The sequence below is a fragment of the Trachemys scripta genome, chromosome 4 (assembly GCF_013100865.1).
Source record: "Trachemys scripta elegans isolate TJP31775 chromosome 4, CAS_Tse_1.0, whole genome shotgun sequence".
Taxonomy (NCBI): domain Eukaryota; kingdom Metazoa; phylum Chordata; order Testudines; family Emydidae; genus Trachemys; species Trachemys scripta.
In genome coordinates this window covers 79,530,825-79,543,724 of record NC_048301.1, presented here as the reverse complement: position 1 = coordinate 79,543,724, position 12,900 = coordinate 79,530,825, and the positions used below count along the sequence as shown (strand labels likewise).

General features: G+C 46.9%; 1 protein-coding gene across 6 annotated transcripts in view; it reads left to right on the top strand.

The window, feature by feature from the left end:
• The window catches only part of LDLRAD3 (low density lipoprotein receptor class A domain containing 3), a 172,589-nt gene that overhangs the window by 51,658 nt on the left and 108,031 nt on the right, over positions 1–12,900 (top strand). For all 6 annotated transcript variants that reach the window (XM_034769677.1, XM_034769676.1, XM_034769675.1 and 3 more), the window contains one exon: positions 6,005–6,151. In XM_034769677.1, coding sequence (XP_034625568.1) covers positions 6,005–6,151 — 147 coding nt within the window. The remainder of the gene's footprint in view (positions 1–6,004; positions 6,152–12,900) is intronic.

The window sequence follows — 12,900 nt, the reverse complement described above, 5'->3', positions numbered from 1 at the left end:
GTTTGCTCACGCAGCAGCCTCAGCATTGCATCCTGCCTCCTCTGATCTTCCTGCCACCACCTCTCATCTCGAGCGTCCCTCCTGTCCTCACGTTGGTCCCTCATGTCCTCACGTTCACTGGCTTCTTTCCTATACTTTGAAACCATGTCCTTCCACTCATTCAGATGAGCTCTGTCACCGGGGGTGGATTCCATGATTTCTGCGAACATCTCGTCTCGTATCTTCTTTTTCCAACACCTTATCTGTGATAGCTTTCGGGACGGAGGGGGGAGGCTTGAAGAATTTGCAGCTGCTGGAGGGAGGGAAAAAAGGAGAGAATTTTTTAAAAAGATACATTTTGCAGAACAATGCTTATACTCTTTCACGGTGACCACATGTGCTATGTAATGTGAATAGTGTTGATTTTCTGTGCAAGGTTGCATTTTGCCTCTTAATATTGAGTGCCTGTGGCTTTGCTGCTAGAGATCACAGACGCAGGTCCGGGCAACAGAATTCAGCTTGCATGCGGCCATGGTAAGCCATTGTCTTTCGACTTCTGCGCCCTCCTTTCCCACATACCAAGCAAAGCCCGTTGAGTGCTGCGGTTTTCCTGTTAACAGTCAACAGAAAACAAACTAACCCCCCCCCCCCCCCCCCCANGCTGTACCCCCGCCCGCACTGCTGGGCTCGTCTCAGGGAGGCTCCCCGCTAGCCAAAGGTGAAACGCTGTGGGCCATTCCCCTTACACCCCCCCCCCCCCCCGCGCTTGGCTAATTGCAGGGAAGGATTTCTTTTCAGCCACAGGCAAAGAGCCCAGTAGGAACTGCCACCTCTGTCCCCTTAATTAAATTCCCGTATTTCAACCAGGTTACCATGAGCGATATCACTCTCCTGAGGATTACACAGCGAGATAAAGAACAGATGTTGCTTGAATGCCAGCAAACACCGGGCCCATACGCTGCCAGGCTTTGTCATACAATGATACCAGATTACTTGCTGCAAGCATGGCGTGGTCAGGTGTCTTATCATGGAGGACGGAATAAGGCTGCACTGCCCAGAAACCTTGTGGCAAGGCTTTTGGAGTACCTCCAGGAGAGCTTCATGGAGATGTCCCTGGAGGATTTCCACTCCATCCCCAGACACGTTAACAGACTTTTCCAGTAGCTGTACTGGCTGCGAATGCATCCCAAGTCCTCAGGGCAAAGTAATCATTAAAAACCCTTGCTTTTAAAACAAGTTTTATATTTTAAAAGGTAAACTCACCTGAGGTCCCTTCCATGGGGTCGTGGTCTTGGATACCGCGGTGGTTGGGAGGGTACTTCAGTCAGGCTGAGAAAAAGATCCTGCCCGTTGGGGAGAACGGAGTTCTGGGTGCTCTCTGCAAGCTCGTCGTCCTCCTCCTCCTCTTCCCCGTCTGCAGAATCCTCAAGTGTAGCTGATGAGATTATCCCCGCCTCGGAATCCACGGTCAGAGGTGGGGTTGTGGTGGCGGCCCCCCCTAGAACTGCATGCAGCTCGTCATAGAAGTGGCATGTCCGTGGCTCTGACCCGGAGTGACCGTTTGCCTCCTTTTGTTTTTTGATAGGCTTGTCTGAGCTCCTTGACTTTCACACGGCACTGATCTGAGTCCCTATTGTGGCCTCTCTCCATCATGCCCTTGGAGATTTTTTCAAAAGTTTTTGCATTTCGTCATTTTGAATGAAGTTCTGCTAGCACTGAATCCTCTCCCCATATAGCGATCAGATCCAGTACCTCCCGTACGGTCCATGCTGGTGCTCTTTTTCGATTATCGGCCTGCATGGTTACCTGTGCTGATGAGCTATCTGTGGTCACCTGTGCTCTCCACGCTGGGCAAACAGGAAATGAAATTCAAAAGTTCGCGGGGCTTTTCCTGTCTACCTGGCCAGTGCATCCGAGTTCAGATTGCTGTCCAGAGCGGTCACAATGGTGCACTGTGAGCTAGCTCCTCCCGGAGGCCAATACCATTGAATTGCGGCCACACTAACCCTAATTTGAAATAAAATCGATTTTGGCGCTACTCCGCTCGTCGGGGTGGAGTACAGAAATCGATGTAAAGAGCCCTTTATTTTGAATTAAATGGCTTTGTTGTGTGGACGGTTGCAGGGTTAATTTTGATTTAACGCTGCTAAATCTGAATTAAAGTCGTAATGTAGACCAGGCCTTAGTTTCAAATGGGTGCAGCTCCATGTGTGATTTGAGAATTATTAGATGACATGGTGGCAAAAAAAGATGAAACTTTTCTACAGCTTCCTCCGATGCAGTCATCCATGGATCTGCACTTTTTGGGAATGCCAGATCAGAAAATCCTAATGTCGACTAGGTTTCTGTGCCTTAATTTCCTTTTCTATGAAATGAGGATAACACCCCCTCACAGTGATTAACAGCTGTAAAACATTTTGCTCTTTCCATCCTGGATCTCTTTAGAAATACCCGTCATTGTTATAATTAAATAGCAACTGGCTACCAAAAAAAGTGTTCCTTTGATGCGGTGCTGACCTCTCTATAAAATGTATATTTTAAAAATCCTGCTGAATCTTAAACTGCTGGATGCAGTATAATAAATGTAAGGTGAACACAGATCAGCTGTACCTTCGCAGGGGGAAAAATAGTTCCAGCTATCTTGTTTCATATTTCTTTACCTAGCTAAAGAAAACCTTAGTTGGTATGATTGTTATAGGTTCTCTTCGGTTGCAGGCATATGTGTTGTATTATTAGCACAGTGGTGGCTGTTTGCTAATAGAGGGTTGCTGTAATATTGACAGATCGTTTTCACCTTCTGCATTATTGCTAAGCAGATACAGATCAGTGATGAGAGAAATGACTTGAACTGGATTAAGGCAACAATAAAAGACTTGGTGGTTGAGCATTAGAATGCCAAACTTGTTGTGTCTATGGGTGTCTGGCAGCGCCTTAACATGGCTGTGTAGTCGCGGCTCCAGTGCTGGGAGAGAGCTCTCCTAGCATTGTAATAAAACCACCTCCACGAGGGGAATAGCTCCCAGTTCTGTAGCACTGTCTACACTGGCACTCTGCAGCGCTGAAACATGCATCGCTCAAGGGGGTGTTTTTTCACACCCCCGAGCAACGAAAATTTCAGCACTGTAAGTGGCAGTGTAGACAAGGCCTATGACAGTGCTCTAAGGCTCTGCCCTAGTCATGTGCCCTGCTGCAGTTGAACTGCTGGTACACACAATTTTCCCTGCAGGATAGCCCAGGACAAACCATTTTTAATTAGGGGGGGAGGGATAGCTCAGTGTGAGTTCAATCCTTGAGGGGGCGACTTAGGGATCTGGGACAAAAATCTGTCTGGGGATTGGTCCTGCTCTGAGCAGGGGGTTGGACTAGATGACCTCCTGAGGTCCCTTCCAACCCTGATATTCTATGATTCTTCTTTAAAACAAATTATTCCCAGAGTTGAATTGACTTGTACAATGCCACTGTCAGCAATGGATGCTTTCCTTGGTTAAGACAAGGCTAGAGTGAGCAAGCACTGAGCTTGGGGACTCTTTCCAGCGTGTGCTAAATAGCAGCTTTTCTGCACTGGGAGGTGAGGAGAGTTAAATCTGTTTCACTTGAACAGGAAAGCAGTGAAGTAGGGAGTGAAAGAGAAGGTTTGGATGAAATTGGTGAAAACAGAAAAGGAATGGTCTGATTGGGTCTGTTGTGTTCTCAGTGGCGGCTGCTTTTTTTATACAGCACTGGAGACAGAGTTAGTAGCGGAGCCTGTAGTTAAAGCTGCCCAATCTGTCCCATTATAAGTAGGGCTCTACCAAATTCACGGTCCATTTTGGTCAGTTTCATGGTCATAGGATTTTAAAAATAATAATTTCATGATTTCAGGTATTTAAATCTGAAATTTCACGGTGCTGTAATTGTAGGGGTCCTGACCCAAAAAGGAGTTGTGGGGAGGGAGTCACAATGTTATGTAGTGGGGGGGTTGTGGTATTGCCACCCTTACTTCTGCGTTGCTGCTGACAGCGGCGCTGCCTTCAGAGCTGGACAGCCACAGTGCTGCTGCTGACAGCAGCTCAGAAGTAAGGATGGCATGGTATGGTATTGCCACCCTTACTTCTGCGCTGCTGCCTTTANTGGTATTGCCACCCTTACTTCTGCGTTGCTGCTGACAGCGGCGCTGCCTTCAGAGCTGGACAGCCACAGTGCTGCTGCTGACAGCAGCTCAGAAGTAAGGATGGCATGGTATGGTATTGCCACCCTTACTTCTGCGCTGCTGCCTTTAGAGCTGGGCAGCTGGAGAGTGGCGGCTGCTGACCAAGGGCCCAGCGCAGAAGTAAGGGTGGCATTACCATACCATGCCATCCTTACTTCTGAGCTGCTGTCAGCAGCAGCACTGTGGCTGTCCAGCTCTGAAAGCAGCGCCGCTGTCAGCAGCAATGCAGACGTAAGGGTGGCATGGTATGGTATTGCCACCCTTATTCCTATGCTGCTGGTGGTGGGGTACTGCCTTCAATGTTGAGTACCTGGCCAACAGCCGCTGCCGCTCCAGCTGCCCAGGTCTGAAGGCGCACAGAAGTAAGGTTGGCAATACCGCAACACCTCTTAAAATAATCTTGCGACACCTCCCCACCCCCTGCAACTCCCTTTTGGGTCAGAGCCCCCAATTTGAGAAATGCTGGTTTCCCCTGTGAAATCTGCATAGTATAGGGTAAAAGCATGCAAAAGACCAGATTTCACGGGGTGAGACCAGATTTCATGGTCCTTGACACGTTTTTCACGGCTGGGAATTTGGTAGGGCCCTAATTATAAGACCTGATTATCAGTTGCTTATAACTTTGCCAATCATTAATGGTTCAGGCTGAATGGGTGTCTGCTGCAGGCTGAATTTTGAGGGGGGAAGTTTCAACAAAAACAGCTCAGCCATTTGCAAGAATAAAATTAGGGGAAAATGCTAGGGATTTCGGGAAGAGTCTGATTGTCCACCATCCCTACTTCACCTTCTCATCCAGAGTTGGTGCCTGGCTGGGCAAGGAGTTTAAGGAGGGGCAGGGTAGGGAGAAAGACAGGGATGAGGAAAAGGAAATCCTCCATATCCCATCCTGTACTGTCACTTGTTGTTCTGTTTCAGACCTGAAATGCAGCTTTGGAGAACTTGCCTTTCCCCTGGGGTGTGGGAGGGGGAACCCTATCCCTGAATCTTCATTTTTGACCTGCAAACTAACCACTTTCCTAATTATGTATTTGCATACTCCCCGTATCATCTTCCTTCATTGGAGTTTAGCTCTCTCGGTGATGATTGCATTTGTGAGCTTCAGTGCATAAACATGCAAGAGCTTGACTAATATTACTGGTTAGAGATAAATTTGTTAGTCTCTAAGGTGCCACAAGTACTCCTGTTCTTCTTATTACTGGTTAGAGTGTCTCATGTTAAATGTAGCGCTAAACTTCTCCAACATGCTTCTATCCTGATCTGCAGCATTCCTGCCATTCTAGTACTGAACTCCCTCTCCTTGGCAGGCTGCTTTAATGTGCCAACTGCCATACTAGCATGTGAACAGATGTATGCCAGGGGATTAGATTAGAAAGCTCACTTTTAATTTTGACTAGCAGCACTGTATTTAAAACTGAATTGAAAGGTTAATATTCATTAACTAACATGCCACCTAGCTTCGAGGTGGTAGGAATATGTTCTGCAGACACAATACTGATCAGACAAAGGTATGGGGATTTGGAGTCCAGTGTGTAGTCTCTCATGAACTTGTTAGACTGGAAATATTAGGAAGGAAGAGAAAGATTAAAGCTAGCCCTGCTCTAGTGGGTAGGAGTAAGGGGAAAGGAGGAGAAGATGGCACTGCTGGAAGGTGGGGAATAGTGAGCCCCTTTCGAAGCATTGTGAAGGGGTAGCCTGTACATTGTGTTTAATCTCATTGATGGACAGTATTCTCATTGGCTCTCCATGTGTTCATTTACCACAGGGATATGCCTTGTGAAGTTAAAGCTGGTCCTGTATATTGGGTGTTTGGTTTTTTCCCCCCCCCTTCTGTTGCAGAGAGCCAACTGTTGCCTGGGAATAACTTCACAAATGAATGCAACATTCCTGGAAACTTCATGTGTAGTAACGGACGCTGTATCCCAGGGGCCTGGCAGTGTGATGGGCTGCCCGACTGCTTCGATGAAAGTGACGAGAAGGAATGCCGTGAGTGACCCCTGTGATTATCTTACATGTTTTGTACCATGAGGCTCAGTTAGATAGAATTATTTGCATATGTTGTGGTCTATATTCTTCGAGTGACGAAGCATTTCCCTGACTTGTTGTTTGCCTTTTGTTAGTGACAAATAATGTACCTTTACAGTACCTTTTCATCCTGCCACTAGCCTGATCAGAGCCTTCTCCTCTTCGTCTCTTGCTATTAGGAATAGTTCCTGTATCTCACCACCTCATCAACTCCCCACCTTATTTCACATATTCAGTGAACACATCTCTCATGCTTCTTTTGTGATTCTTAATTTTTTCTCCCTCTGATAGACTGAACTGTTGAAGCAGCTTCAAATGATACATAATCATCTTGCTGGCTTACAGTCTTTACAGTTTAGAAGTGTGAACAACAAGGGTGATGTCATGGTGGGAGTCTGCTATAGACCGCCAGACCAGGGGGATGAGGTGGGCGAGGCTTTCTTCCGGCAACTAGCAGAAGTTACTAGATCACAGGCCTTGGTTCTCATGGGAGACTTCAGTCACCCTGATACCTGCTGGGAGAGCAATACAGTGGTGCCCAGACAATCCAGGAAGTTTTGGAAAGTGTAGGGGACAATTTCCTGGTGCAAGTGCTGGAGGAATCAACTAGAGGCAGAGTTCTTTTTGACCTGCTGATCACAAACAGGGAAGAATTAGTAGGGGAAGCAAAAGTGGATGGGAACCTGGGAGGCAGTGACCATTAGATGGTCGAGTTAAGGATCCTGACACAAGGAAGAAAGGAGAGCAGCAGAATACGAACCCTGGACTTCAGAAAAGTAGATTTTGGCTCCCTCAGGGAACTTATGGGCAGGATCTCCTGGGAGAATAACATGAGGGTGAAAGGAGTCCAGGAGAGCTGGCTGTATTTTAAAGAATCTTTATTGAGGTTGCAGGAACAAACCATCCCGATGTGTAGAAAGAATAGTAAATATGGCAGGCGACCAGCTTGGCTTAACGATGAAATCCTTGCTGATCTTAAACACAAAAAAGAGGCTTACAAGAAGTGGAAGCTTGGACAAATGACCAGGGAGGAGTATAAAAATATTGCTCAGGCATGCAGGAGTGAAATCAGGAAGGCCAAATAACACTTGGAGTTGCAGCTAGCAAGAGTTGTTAAGAGTAACAAGAAGAGTTTCTTCAGGTATGTTAGCAACAAGAAGAAAGTCAAGTGTGGGCCCCTTGCTGAATGAGGGAGGCAACCTAGTGACCGAGGATGTAGAAAAAGCTAATGTACTCAATGCTTTTTTTTTTTGCCTCTATCTTCACGAACAAGGTCAGCTCCCAGACTGCTGCACTGCATGGGGAGGAGGTGACCAGCCCTCTGTGGAGAAAGAAGTAGTTCGGACTATTTAGAAAAGCTGGACGAGAACAAGTCCATGGGGCCGGATGCGCTGCATCCGAGGGTGCTAAAGGAGTTGGCAGATGTGATTGTGGAGCCATTGGCCATTATCTTTGAAAACGCATGGCGATTGGGGGAGGTCCGGATGACTGGAAAAAGGCTAATGTAGTGCCCATCTTTTAAAAAAGGAAAGGAGGAGGATCCGGGGAGCTACAGGCCAGTCAGCCTCACCTCAGTCCCTGGAAAAATCGTGGAGCAGGTCCTCAAGGAATCAATTCTGAAGCACTTAGAGGAGAGGAAAATGATCAGGAACAGTCAGCATAGATTCACCGAGGGCAAGTCATGCCTGACTAACTAATTGCCTTCTATGATGAGATAACTGACTCTGTGGATGAGGGGAAAGCAGTGGACATGTTAATCCTTGACTTTAGCAAAGCTTTTGATATGGTCTCCCACAGTATTCTTGCTGGCAAGTTAAAGTATGGCCTGGATGAATGAACTATAAGGTGGATAGAAAGCTGGCTAGATAGTCAGGCTAAACAGGTAGTGATCAATGGCTCCATGCCTAGTTGGCAGCCGGTATCAAGCGGAGTGCCCCAAGGGTCGATCCTGGGGCCGGTTTTGTTCAATATCTTCATTAATGATCTAGAGGATGGTGTGGGATTGCACCCTCAGCAAGTTTGCAGAAGACACTAAACTGAGAGGAGTGGTAGATACGCTGGAGGGTAGGGATAGGATACAGAGGGACTTAGACAAATTAGAGGATTGGGCCAAAAGAAATCGGAGGCTCAATAAGGAGAAGTGCTGAGCCCTGCACTTAGGACGGAAGAATCCCATGCACTGCTACAGACTAGGGACCGAATGGCTAGGCAGCAGTTCTGCAGAAAAGGTTCTAGGGGTTACAGTGGACGAGAAGCTGTATGAGTCCACAGTGTGCCCTTGTTGCCAAGAATGCTAACTGCATATTTGGCTGCATTAGTAGGAGCATTGCCAGCAGATCGAGGGAAGTGTTTATTCCCCTCTATTTGGCACTGGTGAGGCCACATCAGGAGTATTGCGTCCAGATTTGGGCCCCCCACTACAGAAGGGATGTGGATAAATTGGTGAGAGTCCAGCGGAGGGCAGCGAAAATGATTAGGGGGTTGGAGCACATGACTTATGAGGAGAGGCTAAGGGAACTGGGCTTATTTAATCTGCAGAAGAGTGAGGGGGGATTGGATAGCTGCTTTCAGCTACCTGAAAGGGGGTTCTAAAGAGGATGGATCTAGACTGTTCTCAGTGGTACCAGATGACCGAACAAGGAGTAATGGTCTCAAGTTGCAGTGGGGGAGGTTTAGGTTGGATATTAGGAAAAACTTTTTCACTAGGAGGGTAGTGAAGTACTGGAATGGGTTACCTAGGGAGGTGGTGGAATCTCCTTCCTTAGAAGTTTTTAAGGTCAGGCTTGACAAAGCCCTGGCTGGGATGATTTAGTTGGGGATTGGCCCTGCTTTAGGCAGGGGGTTGGACTAGATGACCTCCTGAGGTCCCTTCCAACCCATTTATTCTATGATTCTAAAACATCAGACCTGAATTGCAGCATCTGTCTACCTAAGCACGTTTTGTGGTTCAGATGCAGGACTGGGCCTCAGTTCCTCATCCTGTAAAATGAGGATAATACTTTCTCTTGGCAATTTAGGTGTTAAGCTCTTAGGGCTGGTCTACACTCGGGGCGGCAGGGGATTGATCTAGGATACGCAATTTCAACTATGCTCTTTGCGTAGCTGAAGTTGAAGTATCTTAGTTTGACTTATCTGGCCGTCCTCACGGCGGCAAGTCGACCGCCGTGGCTTCCCCGTCGACTCCGCTTACTCCTCTTGCTGAGGTGGAGTACGGGCGTCGATTCGGGGATCGATTTATCGCGTCTAGACGAGACGCAATAAATTGATCCCTGATAGATGGATTACTACCCGCCGATCCAGCGGGTAGTGTAGACGTGGCCTTAGTAAGATGATTCCTACCCCACATGACTCTCCAACACCTAGCACAATGGGGCCCTGATTTCAGTTGGAGCCTCTGGGCTCTACTGTAGGACCAGAGTGGCTTGGATTTCCTTCTGAGTTTAGCATGCTCATTAATTAGCAATGCAGGAGTTGTCACTAGGGGGACATGACACTCCCTATTACACCAACCTTCCAAGTGCTAAATGCGCTCCCAGCCCACAGGTTGCCAGACCAAAATTGGCATCTTAAAGCTGGTTGAAAGAAGGCATTTTTAAAACCTAAGTATTTATAGGACGCGGTCTAGGAGGTTTTGCTATCTATTGCCTGAAAACTGTCATTTCCCCCCAGATGCAAATATAGAGACTCCTAATGAAAGAGCGCAGGGCTGGAGTTAGCATTCATTTGTTCATGAATTGGTAATAGCCAAATGTGCCTTGTCCCACCTCCATTCAAATGCTCTCTTATTATGAAGAATTGGCTGGATCCACTGTGAGGCAGATGATGATGAACACAGTAACAGACAATAAAATTTAAATAGCCTCAAAACCAAAGTTCATAAAATCATTTTTTCCAGACTGATTAGAATGAGACACACTGATCTAAGTTATGCTGCCACTATGCATTTGGTTGTCAGCAGAATTGTCCTTCTTTGGATCTTTTTTCATTTAAATAAGGTCATCCAGTTTGATAGGATTAGCCAGTATTTTTGGCTGTGTCCCTTTAACCCGGCCCAAACAAAGAGGTAATTAGGCCATTCTTCCCTCTTCCCACACCTTTATCTTCCACCTGATTTATTGCATAAGTGTAACATTAGCATGAAGACAAGAGACTGGGAGAGCAAGTGATTCATATGCTGCCCTGGCCTGCTGTTGACAGGTCACATAAGCCAAAGGGGAAGGGAGACACTCATAGGTTTAGGGATTCAGATAAATAGATCTTCACACAAACAATCAGGTAATATATCCAAAGAGCTTTAAGGGACCAGGGTTTTCCCTTATCCTAGGGCATGGCTACACTTGCAGATGTAGAACGCTAGGAGTTAGACCAGCCTTTGGAGACTGCAGCAGGGAAAACGCTCCCATGTGTTTACGCTGTTAGCTGCAAGCGCAGTGTCATGGCCACATTAGCAGCTCTTGCAACACCACAAAGAGCAGTGCATTGTGGTAGCTATCCCAGTCTGCAAGTGGCTGCAACATGTTTTTCAAATGGGGCGAGGGTTGGAATGTGACCGGGAGTGTGTTGTGTGTATGTGGGGGGAGAGACAGTGTGTTTGGGGGGAAGAGAGTGTGTCAGCATGCTGTCTTGTAAGTTCAGACAGCAGCAGACCCCTCTTCCCCCACCTTTCTCTCTCTCTCACGCTCACAACAGCAGCATTCCACACTAATGGTTTCTTTTGTCCCAGAGCAGATAAGCATGCTGGATGTCAGAAATGGAGCTTTGAAAGGGGATATCTGCATGCCTGCAGCCGATTTCAAAACAATGAGAAAAGTGGCCACTTGACTTCAGGGGATTATGGGATGTTTCCTGAGGCCAGTCACAGCGCACTAATGCAACACCTTGTCCACAGTGATGCTCAGGCATTTCAGCTGGGGCACAGTAAGCTTTATTCTTCTCGTGGAGGTGGATTACCAGGAGCGCTCCAGCTGCAGAGTTCCAGCGCTCTATGTGCCTTGTCAGTATGGACACCTCAAGAGTTAGGGCGCCCGGGACTGCTTTAATGTGCTCTAACTTGAAAGTGTAGCCAAGCCCTTAGTCTGGTGGCTCCTAGTGCAGTGCAAACTGCAGAGGTTCTTGCTAAGGAACTTGCATAGTGTCAAGTATCAGGAGGTAGCTGTATTAGTGCATCTGAAGAAGTGAGGTTTTTTTACCCACGAAAGCTTATGCCCAAATAAGTCTGTTGGTCTTTAAGGTGCCACCGGACTCCTTGTTGTTTTTGCAAAGGAACTCACTCCATCATTTACTCTCAAGACACGTCATTTACCTCAGCCCAGCCACAATCCCCTCCTGTTTCCATGGCTGTCCCTGCAATGAGGGCAGACATCTGACATCACTTCTGTTGGGGTAGAGGCATCACACCTTTTCACATCTGACAAAGACAGGGAGGTACCCCCTCCGCCCCCCAAGGGCAGGCGGTACATCATCTGTTGCTTGGAGTTGATTAAGAAATGCCTTTGATCGGTTGTGCATGATTATCAGCCAGTACTGATATGGGACCCTAAAAGGGTTGTATGAAAGGAGGAGGAGGGTGGGGAGATGGTGAGCATAGCCTGTGATCAGTGGCAGACTGATGGGAGTTCTTTGGGGCCCTCCATGATCCTGTCAAAAAGTGTGTGAGAATTCATAAGATGATGAATTTTCAAGTATAAAAATGACAATATCAGAACAGTTCCATCATGTAAATTATTCTATCTCCAGCAATGGCCAATACCAGATGCTTCAAAGAAAGGTGCAAAAACCCCCAGAGAGGACAATTACAGAATAACTGGCCATAGGGGAAGTTTCTTCCCAACTTCTGTCGGTTAGTGGCTCATTCTCTGGAGCATGAGGGTTTCTTCCCTTTTTTATCCTATCTTAATACAACTGTAGATGGTCCTTGTTATCCAAAAAAACATGTATTCCTGGTCTGATCCTGTTGAGTTCCTGGCCTTAATGATGTGTGGCAGAAAATTCCACAGGATAATTGGTGTGGGTGTCATATTTTCAAAATATTTCAGTAGGTTGGAAGAAAGGCCAGTTCCCAGGGGATATCAACATATTTGTCACTGATTTGGTCCCTTTTCTTGACAGAGAGGATTAGAATTGAATGGGCTTGGGAGCCTCAATTATCTTATATGGACCCTGGACTTCAGAAAAGCAGACTTTGACTCCCTCAGGGAACAGATGGGCAGGATCCCCTGGGAGAATAACATGAAGGGCAAAGGGGTCCAGGAGAGCTGGCTGTATTTTAAAGAATCCTTATTGAGGTTGCAGGAACAAACCATCCCGATGTGTAGAAAGAATAGTAAATATGGCAGGCGACCAGCTTGGCTAAACAGTGAAATCCTTGCTGATCTTAAATGCAAAAAAGAGGCTTATAAGAAGTGGAAGATTGGACAAATGACCAGGGAGGAGTATAAAAATATTGCTCAGGCGTGCAGGAGTGAAATCAGGAAGGCCAAATCACACTTGGAGTTGCAGTTAGCAAGAGATGTTAAGAGTAACAAGAAGGGTTTCTTCAGGTATGTTAGCAACAAGAAGAAAATCAAGGAAAGTGTAGGCCCCTTACTGAATGAGGGAGGCAACCTAGTGACAGAGGATGTGGAAAAAGCTAATGTACTCAATGATTTTTTTGCCTCTGTCTTCACGCACAAGGTCAGCTCCCAGATTGCTGCACTGGGCAGTACAGCATG